Genomic DNA, 17,376 nt, shown 5'->3' on the forward strand with positions numbered 1-17,376 from the left:
ACTTGTTGTAAGAGTGAGTGTTTACTCTGGTGTTTTGGTCAAAGTCCAGTTTGTGATCATTACAATTTCCCCCCCTGAATTTTTTCTCCAGTTTCTTTTGGAAACAGTAATCTTCTCTTTCCCTGTCAAACTGTGTAATGTTGCTGTCCGTTTTTAAATACATGCCAAATTACAAAAAACTCAGAATTTGTAATGGAACTTAGGGTCTTTCAGGATGAAGGTGATGGAGGCAGCATGGTGCAGGGAGTAGGGCATCAGAGTGGGTATTGGCAGACTTAGGCTTTGTCACTGTCTCTGCCACTGATTCTTTCTGTGACATTGGGCAAGTTACATAATATTCTTGTCTGTTTCCTCATTTATAAAAACAGGGATGATAATATTCTGTAACACATCTGAGAAGACTTCTTTAACAATATGTAGAGATGTTTATTTAGTTTTCCCTTCACCTTGAGATCTACAGATGAAAAGCTTTATATAAATGCTAATGATTTCATATTATGAAATGTAAACATAAATTATGTCACTAAAATATCAGTTTAGCTAACCCAAGAATACCAATCCCCTGAATACATAAATATACCGTACTCATTTAGGAATTCCCCTAGGAATTGAGGGGTCTGTTAAATCGATCTCTTTGCCAGTGCTTTCTGCATTGCTATGTTTGTTACACAATCCCTATTCCCATGTTATTTACATGAATATTTTTTTATGTATTTAAAGTATTAGAAAATCAGGTGGAGAAACTTGTTGCTACCAGCCCACGATATTAATCCTAATGTTATCTCTGCCTGTGCCAGTGACATGTTTTTGCTGGTTTAATTACCCAGAGTATCCAAAATCTCCCATCCATTAGAAAAGTAATGGAGCAGTTGTTTCAAGGTTGCTGATGTGCAAAGAAACAGAGGCTTGTGTCTCCCATTTATGAATGATTTCTCAGTCTGAACACTGGATATGAGAGCTGAATTGCTGTTCAAGAGGTGTACTGGATTAAACCTGTTGCACAATTACAAATATTTTACCAAATCCCAATCATAGTGATAAGCAAACTCACGAACTTGTCCAAAAAAGCTGACTTCTCATACACTAGGAACTAGCCCATTCTATATCTAGTACAGGATAGATACAAAAATATTCTAAATTGCAAAAGTGATTTAGCACAGCATGAAAATAATAATTATAATTAATGGAGATATCCCATCTCCTAGAACTGGAAGGGACCTTGACAGGTCATTGAGTCCAGCCCCCTGCCTTCACTAGCAAGGCCAAGTACTTATTTTGCCCCAGAACCCCAAGTGGCCCCCTCAAGGACTGAACTCACAACCCTGGGTTTAGCAGGCCAATGCTCAAACCACTGAGCTATCCCTCCCCCCCATACAAATACAAATTATGAATTGAATATTATTTAATCCTTAAACTGCCTACAGGTTTTATCCATAAATTCTAATCTACACATGCAGACCTGTCAGTCTCCTCCTCAATTAATTTACCTTTGTGATTCCCAGATCTGCTTCTTCACCTGACTTTTAGAAAATGAGTGAACTTAATTGCTCTTCAGTTTCTTTCAGCTTTTGAACAGAATGACCATAACTAATTATTGCTAATGTTCCTGTCTGATACTGCATTAACTTTTTGTCCCAAAACTTTCCATATAAAATAAACACATTAATCATGTAGGGTGCTGAGAATAAAAGTAAATTCTCATATTCCCATAAACAGTAGGAAAGTTATAACACAAGATTCAAAGAGGAACATTACAAGTGCTTCCCTATTGCTATAGACTTGAAGTTAACCCAGACCATACTGTGAAGGGAAGGCCTTAGGCTTTGTAACTGTAACTAAGGTCAGCTCTACACTAGAAAGGTAGGTCAACCCAGCGACGTCGCTCAGGTGTATGAAAAATCCACACCCCTGAGCGACATAGCTAAGCCCTGAACCCTGCTGTAGACTACGTGAAGTCGACAGAAGAATATTAAAGTGAAATTATCAAGTATTTAGGCAAAATATTTGATCTATTTGAAGATCCTGATTTGTAAAAGGCCCCCAGCCTGCCTTCTGAGTTGGAGATGTAAAATTTTGTTTCTGAAAATATTTGTGCTTACAATTAATTACATAACATTGAGGCTACTTATTGACAGCAACTGCAAATGCTGTTAATAATGAATGTAATATTGCACATGCATATGTGAAATCTGCTTCTTAAAATCAGGCCCTATGTATGTGAAAGAACACTAATCTGTCACCGTGAGGTTTTTAAAAGCCACTTATACACACACACACCAAACCAATTATTTTAATTCCTGTACTCCATCTGTTGCAACACAAACACTGTTCCCAGAGATGGGCAGATATCATCAGTGATGCTGAGATACGAACAAGGAAAGGTATAAAAATGAAAAGTAATATCTAGAGCAGGGGTTCTCAATCTTTTTCTTTCTGAGCTCCCCCCGTCCCTCCCAATGCCCTAGAAAAACTTCACAGCCCACCTGTGTCACAATAACGGGTTTTCTGCATATAAAAGCCAGGGCCGGCGTTGAGGAGGTAGCAAGCAGGCCAATTTGCATGCGGGGGCTCATGCCGCAGGACTCTCCGCAAGCTAAGTTGCTCAGGCTTCGGCTTCAGCCTCGGCTGGCAGAGCTCAGGCCCCGGGCTTCAACCCCATTTGGCAGGGCTTCGGCTTTCTGCTCTGGGCCCCAGTGAGTCTAATGCTGGCCCTGCTTGGGGGCCCCCCTGAAACCTGCTCATGCCCCACCCCACCCGCAGGGCATCGGACCCCTGGTTTGAGAACCACTGATCTATAGTATATAAAACTGTAAAAAGTGTTTGAGAGGTTTTTGTTTAAAACTATTTTAGTCCTCTTTGTTGTAATGATTATTTAAATTTCAGAATACTTGACTCCCAATTATTTACGTGGAAAACATGAGATTCATTTTCTTATTTGCAATCTCTAAGAAGCTACATGTTGCAACATTTTCAGAATATTTCAGTTTTTCTGAAATCTTATGTGTACAAATGCGGGGAAGAAACAGAAGGAGCAGAGAATAGCACTTGCCATATTGCAAAATTTCATTCACTCTCCTTTTTTTGCTGGTAAATATAGCTGGGTCCTGAACGTTAACATCTGCAAATTAAATCACTTTATGATGTGCATACCTGATTCAGTGGCCACAGTCACTCCCTTAGTAACAGACAATTGTATTTTAATTGCCTTGAAGTTGTTGATTAGCCTAGATTAGTCCAATTCACGCAATAGCCTTGACTTTAAGGCAACTAATGTCAAAGAAAATAGAGATAGGTTTAAGTGCCAAGTTCATACTGAATCCTCCTGTTGTTGCTTCCTGTCATTTTCCTGTTTTTCCTTCACCCCAGCTAAATCACCCATCTTGTTCCATGGCTAGAAGATTACTCTGAGTATAGCATTTGCAATTGTGGCTACAACTTTGTCTTATCATCTTCACTGCTGGTAGCTATGTGGCGCAGCCTACTGGCTCGGACTCTCTCCTCTCTATATTGTTACATTTTGCCTCATTTTTGATTGAAAGAAGTTTGTTCCTTCCTTTGACATAAATTTGAAAATAACAGTCAAAATTATATCCGTCTTTTTAAATTAAGATTAATTTAAATTTAGAATGTGGTTAGCCTAGTTGCAATGATTAGGTGTCTCACTCATTCCACTGAGTTTATTAGAAGCAGAAGCAGACCTTAGATCCTGGGTAATTCATCAGGGCGTGTGTGTTGTTGTGGGAAGACCCATCCATGACCAAAGCAGAAATCGGTGGTCCTTCCTCTGTATTGACTGACAGTTTCTGCAGAGACCGTCACTGGTGTTGGAAATGTAGTGCCCAACTCCATCTCTCTCACACTGTTTTTGCATTGACATCACTTCATTGACTTCAAAGGAGATACTACTGAGAGATGAATCATACCCTGTGTTGAGTTAGTGGAGTTACATGGTATTATGCCAGTTTAAGATGGAGCGAACTCACTTCCAAAAGTGGGAAAGATGTTTGAAGAATCTGTCAGTTGCCTAAAGTCTTACTGTAGTCATGGGCGAGTTCCTCCATAGCTGAAGTCTAGTGCCTAGAAATGCTGAATTCTATAAAAGTTTTGCAATAGTGTTATATAATATAGTGAGTTTCTCTCTTCTGATTGTTTGACAGCTGTAAGATAAGTGCATTCCTTGCGTCTTAGAGGTAGCACTTGTAGGTGTGGTGGGACAGAGGAGAAGAGAAGAGGAGGAGGAGGAAGTGGCCAAGTTTCAAGGAGAATGATTGAATGTGGGTAATTGGGAGGGTTGGGATCTGATCTAAAGCCCATTGAAGGCTTTGGAAAGGCTCCTACTGAGTTCCTTGGCATTTGGATAATGGTCTTAGTAAGATTTGATTCTTCTCTTAAAAAAAAAAGTTATAGAATGTTGTTGAGGTGTGATTTGAAAAGAACAGGGATTCAGAAAAGGATTTGGGTGTGCAGCGGTAGGAAAGTTGTGCTAGATAGTGGGAGCAATGTAAAAACCTGGACTTTAAAGCTCAGCACTTAGGCTCTTTATTGAGGTGAACAAGAGAATTGAGTTAGTTATGAAAACGATGAGGTGAAAGGAGAGTGTTCTTTGTATAGGATGCTACAGGATCCAATAACTGTTCTGGGATATTTGTCAAAACACATAACCCTTGTGTTTGTTTATTGGTTTGTTCTTTATAACTTTGCATTGTCCATTGTTTTCTTGTTGGTAATGTAGAAGCCTTCAAGCATGTGAAAGAGATAAGGGAACTAAGCTAGAGCTTAGGGACAGGGAGATGTATTATGGGGAAAGTGAACATGCTGGTTACAAAGTACTGTCTTCCTTTGTATGACCTATTTATGCTTTAAAAACTAGAAATTAAACCTAGAGTCTGCTTTTTTATGGGCCCTTAAAAAACTTCCTTTATTTGAGAATAGAGCTCATAGGTACTGGTTTTATACTCAACTAGAATATTATATTAGATTTTGGACTGGTTAATTCATTTTCTTTAAAGAGAAAGCAAAGTGATATTGGGGAGGTTTTTATGGTTTAAAATGGATGACTGAACTCATTTACTCATTGTAATTATCTTTGTGATTAATTGTAAGACAATCAACACTGTAGCCATGAAAAATCAATAGGTAAAACAAAAGCTCTGACTGATATAGGTGGCTAGAGATGAACAGTGAGTAAGTTTTGCAATAAAAATCTTTTAAGTGTGAGGCATAAATCTCTTTAAACTGAACTGTGTTTGATACAGATTTGGCTTCAATAGAAGCGATTTGGGACAAACATATCATTTTACGAATGCATTCAAACTTACAAATACCAGCAGTGAATTTTTTTTAGTGATGTCCCTTAGTCTCTTATCAAAGGCTTGTAACTGTTTTTCTTTGGTTTTCGAATATTCACTTCAGTGTCCAATAATTTAATATACAGTAATTTCATATCTGAAAATGTAAGGATAATGAAATGATCAATATTCAGACAGGAAACTCAAACATACCACCTTTTCGTTGGGTTTTCTTAGCCCAATCCCTATCTGGTGAGGGGAGGGCCGTATCCAGTGGGAGCAGAAAAAACTTTTAAAACAATTTCATCTGACTTTAAAACATATTCAGTATAGAATGTAAAGACTTCTTTATCTGAAAATAACAGATCAGAATATTTTATTCTAAAACCAATGACATTATGAGCAGGTGTGTCTTGAGACATTAGATTGACCACAGTTCCTTAACTATTAGACATGTTTGAATAAACCTTATATTACCAGAAGTGAAGAAAACCTTTGTTTTTGTCTTGTGTTTGAAACTGAAAACATTTTTATCATTTAGTTAGTCCACTACCAATCATACATCAGGTTACATGACAGTTTGCATCTAAAAGAAGAACTTTAAGCCTTACAAGATCTTTGTACATCCCTCCAGAAAGAAATGTCCTTTAATGAGGAAGCAGAAGTTAATGACAGTCTTGCCTGACCCTTTGAGAGTCTGCAGTACCTCACAGTCACACAAGATTGGCCCCACTGAGATTGTTTGTATGATTTCAGTTAAGTCCCTTTCACTCTAGTCAGAGATACTCACAACATTAATACCCGCCAGGACTGTTGACTAGATATACTGTGCTTCATTACAGCAGTGAATTCAGTGATGAATTATAATGTCAAAAGCTAACACATTGAAGAGAAGACAATAGCCAAAGTGGTGGAAAGCCACAGACTCCATATGTAATATAAACCAGCTTGAGCAGACTGCCAGAACCTTGCAGCACCTTCGCTGTAGGACATGGGGCATATCTGTACCACAGACACACTCAACCCCACAATCTTGAAGCCTACATTTCTCAAATAATTTCAAGTGAATTTGATAAGAGAAACCAAAATATGGTATGCTCATAGATACAGAGGTATAACCACATGCCACAAGTAAGATACAAGTTACAAGTCAAAAATACTTGCACTTTTACATTTAAAGATCAATTATATTGCTGGTGGCAGATGTAATAATTTTGAACAAATTCTGGATCTCCCTTTTTGTCCTATATTTGACACGTAAAATGCAGAGTTTGATTTTTATCTTGTTTTAAACTAGGCTACTAAATGTATTTATATTGGAGTATTTATGGCCTGTAGCTGCACAGCCTTGTGCCATGATTAATCAACCTCAAGCTAAGCCTAGTCTGGTTGAGACACAACTTGGACAGAAGGCCTCTAAGGAAAAACCTCTGTGTTACCTGCAGTTGTGTTGTGATACTTTTTTCCTCTGAGACAGTATAGAACCAAGGCCTAAAGTATTTTATTACTTTTGGAGATGCTATTTTGATTATATAATTGAGGTCCTGACCTCTTGTGTTCATTAACAATCTGGTGGCATTTTCTATAAGAGTTCAGGCCAAATTCCACACATGAGCTTATTAAGGAAAGTAAGTAGTCTTAGAGTGAGAGGGCATACTGTCATGGATTGGAAGCAGGCTATGACAGAAAAGGAAGGGTAGGAATAAATGGTCAGTCTTCATCGTGTCCAGAAGTTAACAGTGGGGTGCCACACAGACCCATACTAGGACCTGTGTGGTTTAATATATTTATCAGTTATCTGGGAATGAACAGTGAGGTGGCAAAATTTGCAAATGATACAGAATTATTTAGAGTAATCAAGGCTAGAGATGACCATGAGGAACTTCAGAGGGACCTATCCAAGCTAGGTAAAGCACAATGGCAGATGAAGTTCTCATGGTTAACAAGATCAGGGCCATGTGCATTAGAAGAAATATTTTCAGCCATTTAGACAAATTATTGGGTTCTAACTGAACTGTGACTTGGGAAAAAATCCAATTATCACTGGGAAAAAAAATTTAAATAAAGGAAACAAAATTTAGACTGCATAAGTAATGGGATAGAAAATATTACATCATTATTATATAAGGTATGCCATATTCTATTCAGGATTAGAGAAGGGGAAAGACTACCATAAAAAGAGAGATTGAAAAGATTGGGACTGTTTAATTTAAAGAGGTGATGAATATGGCGAGAAACGGCAGAGGTAGACACAATAATGCATGGTATAGAGAAGATAAATCAGATGCTCCTTCTTACCTTATCTCACGTTCTAAAAGAAAGAGGACATTCAAAAAAATTGAACATTTAAAGCTAATAAAAGGAAATCATTTTTTGCATAATTAACCTATAGAACTCATTGCCATTAGCTATCAGAGTTTAGCAGGATGATAAACAGAATTAGATGTTTCTATGAATGGGAATATCCACAATTGTATTAGCGAAAACATTCTTCTTCTTGAAGTGATTGTTAACGTCCATTACACATTAGGTGTGCGCGCGTTGCGTGCACGGACGTCGGAAACTTTTTCCTTCAGCGGCTCCCGTCGGGCCAGCAGGGTCCCCCCTCCCGCCAGAGCGGCGCCCCGCTCTAGCGTATATATATCCCTGCGGACCCGACCCTCCCTCAGTTCCTTCTTACTGTCCGTGACGGCGTTGGAACAACTCTGTCTCTCACTTGAGAGTGTCCCTTAGCATTAATAGTTAGTGTTCTTCTTAGCAGTTATCAGTTCTTTAGTAGTAGTTAAGCTCCTTTGTTTTAGGTGTTGGTCAATCCCGACACCGGCCCTGGGCTGCGGGGCATGCCGCACGCCCAAGGCTTCAAGGCTTGTGCCACGTGCCGCAAGCCTATGCCGATAAGCGATCCCCACGACTCGTGCCTCCGTTGCCTGGGGGAAGCACACCAAAAAGAGCGCTGCAAGATCTGTAAAGCCTTCAAGCCCAGGACTAAGAAAGAGAAGGACTTTCGCCTTAAGCAGCTGCTCATGGAGGCTGCATTACAGCCCTCCACTTCAACGCATGAGGCCGCGGCACCGTCAACTTCGATGCGGAGTGCCCCGGCATTGGTTCGTGATCCAGCACCGGCAGGGCATCATAAGCCGACGGCACCGACACAGCAAGACCGCCCCCGGCACCGGTCATCTTCGCCGGCAAAATCGAAGGGCCAACCTAAGTCCCGAGGATGCTCCCCGCATAAGAGGGCAGCGCCCGCGAAGACCTCGAATGTGCCTAAGGGAGTGGCGACCCCAGGACAGATCCCGGTGCCAGTGGCTCCAGCGCCAAGAGGCCCGTCGGGCCCTGGGATAGGCGCACCGAGTGAGGAGGAAGGGCTGGAGGAGCTTTTAGAACAGCCCTCCACCCCAGACACATTTGAGGCAGCAAAGGACCTTATCGAATTGTCCGCTGAGGGCCCCCTCCAAGCCAAAGATAATCCGCCAAGACTGCCATCCAGAGGCAAGCCGGCAATGGTGCGCCCATCACGGTCACCATCTTGGCACCGTTCACAGCGCCGTTCCCGGTCGAGCTCCGCCTCGGTGGACTCCCGGCTACCCTCGGTGCAGAGGGCTGCACAGCCGTCGGGCCCCAACAAGCGCCCGGCACCGACCCAGCAGCCCTACTCGAGTAGGCACCGGGACGTGTCAGCCACGCGATCCCCAAGACCGACCACTCGCAGTCATTCTCTGTCCCGAGGTCACCGGTACTGGTCCAGGTCCTGGTCGGCAAGACGTTACTCCCGGTCCTGGTCACGGAGGTACTACTCTCCGACAACGGACTGGCACTGTCCCACGGCACCACCATGGCCATCTAGGTCACCGTCTGTGGTTTCGGAGGCAGACTCGGGCCAGTCCAGCAGATTTGCCCACAGGACACTGGCCGGTAGGGAACACGAAGCCCCTTGGCACCCACAGTGGGGTCAGCTAGGACAATGGCCATTCTGGACCCCTTGGGCTTACCACCAGCAAGGCCCCCCGTCCAGGACCTCGAGATCTGGCCCCTCGAGACACCGGTCCCGCTCTCCGCAGGGGCGCCCCTTCTTGCGCAAGGAGGCCACGGTCTCCAGACCACCGGAACAAGAAAGAGCCGACTCGGAACCGAGCTCGGCACCGAGCCCGGCACCGTCTCAGGCCCACACTATGGGACAGACCCCAGAGGAGTTGCAGGAAGAGGAGGACGCACAGAAGGCCCTAACCTCTTCCTCCTCACCAGATGAAGCCGTGGTGGGCACGACAGTGTCCGGCCCTCCCCCGATTGACCATCGGGCACACCAGGATCTGCTCCGCCGAGTAGCCCTCAATCTGGGGTTGCAGGCGGAGGAGACTGTAAAGCAGGAGGACCCCATGGTTGACATCCTAAGCCCAGAAGGCCCCTCCAGGATTGCACTCCCGCTCATAAAGACAGTACAGTCGAACTATAAGACAGTGTGGCAAACACCGGCCTCCAGCGCACCAACTGCGAAAGGCATAGAGAGGAAGTACTTTGCCCCCTCCAAGGGGTTCGACTTCCTTTTTTCTCACCCAGCACCCTGTTCGCTGGTCGTCTCTGTGGTCAACGAACGAGAGCGGCATGGCCAGCAAGCCCCGGCCCCCAAGGCCAAGGAGGCAAAGCACTTGGACTTATTTGGTAGGAAGGTCTACTCGTCCGGGGTCCTCCAGTTGAGGATCGCTAACCAACAAGCGATTCTGAACAGATACAATTTCAATTCTTGGGCATCAGTCTCCAAGTTTAAGGACTCCCTGCCCCAGGGTTCACAACCAGAGTTCGCTGCCCTGGTGGACGAGGGGAAGGCAGTAGCCAAAACCTCTTTGCAGGCCTCCCTTGACTCCGCGGACACAGCGGCTAGGACAGTCGCGTCAGGAGTGGTGATGAGGCGCTCAGCATGGCTACAGGCTTCCGGCCTTCCCCCAGAGGTACAAAACACCTTGCAAGACCTCCCGTTCGAAGGGTCAGGCTTGTTCTCAGACCAGACGGATGCCAGATTGCATAGCCTCAAAGACTCTCGAGCAACCCCCAAGTCGATGGGAATGCAGACTCCAGTGACCCAGAGGAAACCCTTTAAGCCCCAACCACCGCAGAGGCAATGCCACCCTCGTCCTAGACAGGAACCGTACCGCAGAAGGGGCAGAGATAACTGGCGTAGACGTAACAACACGCCTAACCAGGGCCAAAGCCACAGCCAAGGCAAGCCGCAGCCGGGAATAAGCAAGGGTTTTGAAGCTGCGATCGAGGACAGCGTACTGACCCTTATACCGGAGCCTCCTCTATGTTTCAGGGACTGCTTGTCCCATTTTTACTGTGCTTGGTCCCGTATAACATCGGACCGCTGGGTCCTTCACACGGTGGAGGCGGGATACACCCTTCAGTTCTCCTTGCCCCCTCCCTCCCACCTCCCATCCCCGTCCCTCTTCAGGGACCCCTCTCACGAGCAACTCCTTATGCAGGAGGTGCGGGCCCTCCTCAAAGTAGGAGCAGTGGAAGACGTCCCTCCGGACCTAAGAGGGAAAGGGTTTTACTCCAGATATTTCCTCATTCCCAAAGCAAAAGGGGGCCTCCGTCCCATTTTGGACCTACGCAAACTAAACAAATTTTTGGTCAAGACACGTTTTCGTATGGTCTCCCTTGGCGCTATTATCCCATCCCTGGATCCGGGGGATTGGTACGCTGCTCTCGATATGAAAGATGCGTACTTTCACATCGCCATTTGCCCAGCCCACCAGCGGTTCCTGCTCTTCACCATCAACCAACACCATTTCCAATTTACGGTTTTGCCCTTCGGTCTAGCAATGGCCCCGTGAGTGTTCACGAAATGCATGTCCGTGGTGGCAGCCTTTCTTCGGAAAAGAAAGATGCGGGTATACCTGTACTTGGACGACTGGCTCCTCGAGGGCAGGTCAGAGGACGAGGTCCGCTCCCATGTGGCACTGGCATTACATGTGTTCCGCAAGCTCGGTCTACTGGTCAATGTACCCAAGTCCTCACTGAGCCCCATGCAGAGACTGGATTTCATAGGAGCGGTCCTGGACTCGGTGGAGGCACGGGCAAGTCTTCCAGTGTCACGGTTCCTGGCCATTCAAAGGGTTGTAAGCTCCATCCAACAATTCCCCACGACCACGGCCAGATGCTGTATGCAACTCTTGGGGCACATGGCGGCTTGCACACATGTAGTCAGACATGCCCGCCTAAGACTCAGACCGTTACAATTGTGGCTGGCCCAAACATATCGCCCCAACAGAGACCCCTTAGACCTAGTAGTGACAATCCCAGCTCGGGTGTCGAACTCCCTCCACTGGTGGCTCGATCAGCAGCAGGTTTGCGAAGGGTCCCTTTCGCCACCCCGCAACCCACTCTGACGTTAGTAACAGATGCGGCGGACCTGGGCTGGGGGGCGCACCTTGGGGACCTGCGGACCCTGGGCTTATGGTCCAGGGAAGAAAAGTTGCTTCACATCAATCTGAAGGAGTTAAGAGCAGTTCGCCTCACCTGCCAGACCTTTCACGCTACCATAGAAGGCCACAGCATGTCAGTTCTGACGGACAACACTACTGCCATGTTCTACATAAACAAGCAGGGCGGGTCCCGATCCTCTCCCCTCTGTCACGAGGCGCTCCTCCTATGGGACTTCTGTATAGCCCATTCAGTCCACCTACTGGCAGCATATCTCCCAGGGGTCCAAAACAGGTTAGCAGTCCGCCTCAACAGGTCCTACCACATACACGAATGGACTCTACGAGAGGACGTCCCTACATTCAGTCTTCCAGAGGTGGGGGTTTCCCCAGGTGGATCTCTTCGCCACCAAGGACAACAGCCAATGCCCTCAGTTTTGTTCATTCCAGAACCTCAGCCCGGGCTCATTGGCAGATGCCTTCGCGATTCCGTGGGGCGGGAGACTGAGGTATGCCTTCCCACCATTCCTGCTCATCCACAGTGTCCTGCTCAAGACCCGCAGGGACAAGGTGACAGTCATCCTCATCGCACCGGCGTGGCCATGCCAGCATTGGTTCACGACCCTGCTGGAACTATCCTTGACCGCCCTGATCGCCCTCCCCCTCCATCGTGACCTCATCACGCAGGACCGGGGTCTCCTACTCCACCCGAACCTACAGTCACTACATCTCACGGCGTGGTAACTCTCTGGCTAAACGATACGGAGCACAGGTGCTCCCACCAGGGTCCAGCAAATTCTTCTTGGTAGTAGGAAGCCCTCCACAAGAGCGACCTACCTTGCCAAATGGAAGAGGTTCTCCCACTGGTGTGAGCCTCATCACATACAGCCTCTGCAGGCCTCCATCCCATCAATACTGGACTACTTGCTGCACCTCAAGCATCAAGGGCTCGCCCGCCGGTCCCTGCATGGAATCTTAACCTGGTCCTAACTAAACTCATGGGGCCGCCCTTTGAACCCCTAGCCTCTTGCTCCCTCATGCACCTCTCATGGAAGGTAGCGTTTCTAGTGGCCATCACATCAGCGAGGAGGGTATCGGAATTGAGAGCCCTCACTTCGGAACCCCCTTATACAGTTTTTTATAAGGATAAGGTGCAACTGAGGCTGCACCCCAAATTCCTTCCTAAGGTGGTCACGCAATTTCATATGGGGCAGGACGTTTGTTTACCGGTGTTCTTCCCTAAGCTCCATATGGACCCAAACCACTGCAGCCTACATACCCTCGATGTCCGTAGAGCCTTGGCATTCTATCTGGAATGGAGCAGGCCATTCCGCAAGTCGACGCAACTGTTCATTGCCATTGCGGAGAGAATGAAAGGCCAGCCTATCTCGGCGCAACGCTTGTCAGCATGGATTTTGCTTTGCATACGCACATGCTATGAGCTCGCCAACGTACCAGCCCCGGAGATCAGGGCTCACTCGACTAGGGCCCAAGTGTCCTTGGCGGCTTTCTTGGCACAGGTTCCACTCCAGGAAATCTGTAAAGCGGCGACCTGGTCGTCTGTGCATACGTTCACAGCCCACTACGCAATCCATCATTAGACCAGAGAGGACACAGTGGTCGGCAGGGCTGTGCTTCAATCAATTGTTCCTTGACTCCTACCCTCCTCCAATGGTAAGCTTGTGAGTCACCTAATGTGTAATGGACGTGAACAATCACTCGAAGAAGAAAAAACGGTTACCTACCTTCTGTAACTGTTCTTCTTCGAGATGTGTTGTTCTCGTCCATTACACTTCCCACCCTCCTTCCCCTCTGTCGGAGTCACCGGGAAGAAGGAACCGAGGGAGGGTCGGGCCCGCAGGGATATATATACGCTAGAGCGGGGCGCCGCTCTGGCGGGAGGGGGGACCCTGCCGGTGCGACGGGAGCCGCTGAGGCAAAAAGTTTCCGACGTCCGTGCACGCAACGCGCGCACACCTAATGTGTAATGGACGTGAACAACACATCTCGAAGAACAACAGTTACAGAAGGTAGGTAACCGGTTTTTTTTAGAAAACATAAACCAGCCAATAACAGATGGAGATTAGGAATAAACTTCCCCTTTGGCAGGCTATTCCATAATGGTTCAATCTGAGGTTTCTTGCACCTCCTTCTGAAAGATCTGGTATTAGCTACCATTAGAGTCAAAATAATAGACTCAAAGTTTGTTTGTTCTGATGGTACCACTGGTAGGTTTCACCTCTGACAGTTGCTGCTCCATTCCATTGATGGATGAAGTGATCCCTTTGTACATCAAAGTAAATTTGTAAAGAACTTTGCAATCATTTGGAAAATCATTCCATTAAATGTAAAATGTTGTTCATATTTCAATCTGTTGATTGTAATCACTGCTGTTCAAGGTTTATATTCCAGGGTGAAAACCTGACACTATTGAATTCAGTGGCAAAACTCCCTTTGATTTCAGTAGGGTTGGGATTTCACCCCAGGAATTTTTTTTAAAAGTAATGGGCGTATGTCACAGTATCTCACTATTGCCTGTAATGTTGGTGTTTTTACAGTGATTACATGTTAAATGAATGTACCATCAGACTTATTGCTGAAAGCTAACTGCGAATCTTAATGGTGTTAAAATGTTTAAATGTAAGAATAAGATGGTTTCCTGTTGGCCCTAGAGTCACCCAGAACACTTAAAAATCTCAATCTAGGCCATGTATGCCATCAGCAAAACAAGAGAATTATTTCTGTAAGAGGCATAGAAAGTTTTTTAATTAAATGATTCCTGATTGTTGTGATAACTGCTTTCTAGCTGTATTTGCATAAAGCAAGATTTTGCAATAAGAGCTAGGTGGTCTAATCTTTACTCTTTTGTTTTTTCTTCTAGGAGAAGCTCTGCCTACCACATCACATCCTAGAAGAAAAGGGCTTGGTAAAAGTGAGCATAACCGTTCAAGCATTACTAGATGTAACCACAACGAAGCAAGCTTTATTCACATGAAACTACTATTTCTGCTGTAATCAGCTCCAATGTGCCATAAAAGTATCAAAACACTGCTCATCTTTTCAAACTGCATTGAAAAATATCCTTCTGCTCCAAAAGAGTGTTCCTACATTTCTGAACTGAAATCATCTTTCAGACTATCTGGATATATTGAACTGCAAACTAATAATCATTTTATAAAGCAAACTGGCATTTCACTGCTTTTATAGTTCAATTTGTACAGCACCCATTAAAACAGCCACCCCTCTGCCACTTACATAAGTGTGGAGTACAGCTGCCTTGCAGCAAAATATGTTCATCTTATTAAAGCAAGAGCATCTTCTTTTTTTTTATCTGAATTTTAACATGTTTTGGTTTTTTGCAGTTGCTTCAGGCCATTGCCTTTTAAAAATATTCAGACAAAATATTTATATAAATATTATTTATTAGTGAGTTGTTATTCATCCTTTGGATGCAAAATATAAATTAGGAAACTGTATTTTATTACTGCTTTTTTGTGGTTAAACACTTTATTTTAATATAAATATTTAGTTATTTTTTATTCTACTTGGTGTGCAGTAATTCTAGATCTCCATAATCGTATTTTCTAATATGTATGATAAACAGTAAACAAAAATAGGTGCTTTAATGAAAAGAACTGTTAGCTGGGATGGCATTCTTTATTTTGGGGTTTGTGGAAGATTAATATAGTTTCTCTGCATTCCAGTTAATTTCCAACATTCCAGCAGCACTTCCTTCCACCCCCATTAGATGAAATTGGTTGAACTAAAGAGAAGCACACCTTTTTATTTGTATATAGCTGTTATTAAAAAAAAAAAAGGAAAGATTAAACTTGAAAACATAAATGTGAACAAATATTTTTGATTGATACTTATTTTACTATGCACAACACATTAAACTTTTATTACAACAAAATAACTGATGTGCATTAGCATCACGTGTCTTGAAATATAATTTTGCACTGTACTTGGGTAATCTTAAAAGGATACAGCACTATGGAACAAATAAAAAATAGCACAAGAAAGGTGAAAATAGAAAGTTTTCTAGATAGTCAAATATATGTTTGGTTTTTTTAAAAAAGAGAAAATATAATTTCATTACAGTTGTTTTAGGCAGTTGTAAAGACATAATCCTTCAAATATGGACTGCAGGTTGTAGGGCTTACTACTGTGAGCGGTCTCATTGTAGTTAATGTACTTCCGTGGGATTTCTCATCTTACTACGCACACTGCCCTGTAGTGAGTGTTTGCAGGATCAGACCCCTTGTCCCAATTCCGCAGTAGGAAATAAAGTTTTTTTCGTTACTTTTAATCTCAAAAGGAGGTTTTAAAGCTTAATTTATTGTTCAGACATTTTCAGACAAGTATTTCAGGTAGAAAAGTTCTAGCACAGTGATTTTCACAACCTTTTGAACATCCATTTTTTGGTATGGAAATCTAGTGATGTAAGTAATTTAGGCAAACAAGACAGGGCAGTAGCATGTGGTAAAAAGGATGGCTGTTAGGGGTCCACGTTACATTTAAGGAAGGAGAGTTTGAAATGCATTACAGCAAAAGTGAGATAATGTAGAGGGCAAATTAAATAGAGAAAAAGGCTATGGAGAGAGAAAAAACAACCTGTTTGAAAGAATGTTGACACTTGTCACAATATTGCATAATCTAGGCAAAGTGATATGCGTGTTCACACAGAAAGACACTGCATTTAAAAAACCACCAGTATTCCAATGAATTAATTTTTAATCCTGAATATATACTTTGTTTGAATGCAGACCTTGTATTTTTGACATCACAGATTATGGTACACATTGACAACAATCTGTTGGGGGTGGGGAAATGTGAACTCAAAGACAATATAATGACACATACAGTATGCATGGAATATTCAGTTATTCCAACCAAAGCAAAAGCTTTTGTTCTATAGAGGGAACATTGACTTACATTGCAATTTTGACTGGCAGCTAGCATATGGTTTCCTATAAAATGTATTGTGCACTTTAACACTAAATTAAAATGTATTTTAATATTTTACAGAGCTGCACAAATACTGGTTTTGTCAAATAGCATGAACAATGTAAAGAAAATAGGTTTTCAACTCAGAGTATATCAAACTTTAAAAGCATTCAAAAATTGACTATATAAATAGGAATATTGATTGCTGCATCGAGGGGTAAAATGCAGGTTCCTGGGTATTTTTTTTACAATGTATATATGGCAACATGAAGCTTTGTAATTATTATTTTGACAAATCCTATTTTTTTCATCATTAAAATTTGTTTTTCTCCTAGTAGTGACTTTCAGTATTTGCTTAAAGTTGGCTGTAAATAGCGCTAAATATTTTGTAATATGGCTTTTTTTATGCAATCTTAACCTGTATGGCTATAAAGAGAATTTCATGGATCTTTGTACACTTTATATGTGCAATAAAAAATGCATGGCCTCCTAACAATACCATAAACAGTGAACATTGTGTACATAGTGCAAACTTTATTGTAGCTGCAATTAAATCATTTTATTTGTATTCATTTACTATCCTGTGACTGAGAATTTGTACAATAAATTTATAGTTGTTGGAGGAAATCAGAAGCAAGTAAAAGAAGCAAAATGCCTTTATTTTTTTTTTTTTTTTAGAAACCAAAGTTCAAGCCAGATCTCACTAAAGGCCCTTTGCTCTT

At 43.4% G+C, this 17,376-nt stretch overlaps 1 protein-coding gene across 7 annotated transcripts in view; it reads left to right on the plus strand.

Moving 5' to 3' along the window:
• The window catches only part of LRCH1 (leucine rich repeats and calponin homology domain containing 1), a 249,071-nt gene extending 231,841 nt beyond the window's left edge, over window positions 1-17,230 (plus strand). For 4 of the 7 annotated variants that reach the window (XR_008443307.1, XR_008443310.1, XR_008443309.1 and 1 more), the window contains one exon: window positions 14,589-14,674. Coding sequence is in view for 3 of the 7 variants with exons in the window: in XM_054014568.1 (XP_053870543.1) it covers window positions 14,589-14,702 (114 nt within the window). In the remaining 4 variants the exon portion in view is untranslated. Of the gene's footprint in view, window positions 1-14,588 lie in introns of all 7 variants that reach the window. The other 3 variants (XM_054014568.1, XM_054014593.1, XM_054014580.1) reach the window with 1 other exon arrangement.
• The last annotated feature ends 146 nt before the right edge of the window (window positions 17,231-17,376 follow it).

The sequence above is a fragment of the Malaclemys terrapin genome, chromosome 1 (assembly GCF_027887155.1).
Source record: "Malaclemys terrapin pileata isolate rMalTer1 chromosome 1, rMalTer1.hap1, whole genome shotgun sequence".
Lineage (NCBI taxonomy): Eukaryota > Metazoa > Chordata > Testudines > Emydidae > Malaclemys > Malaclemys terrapin.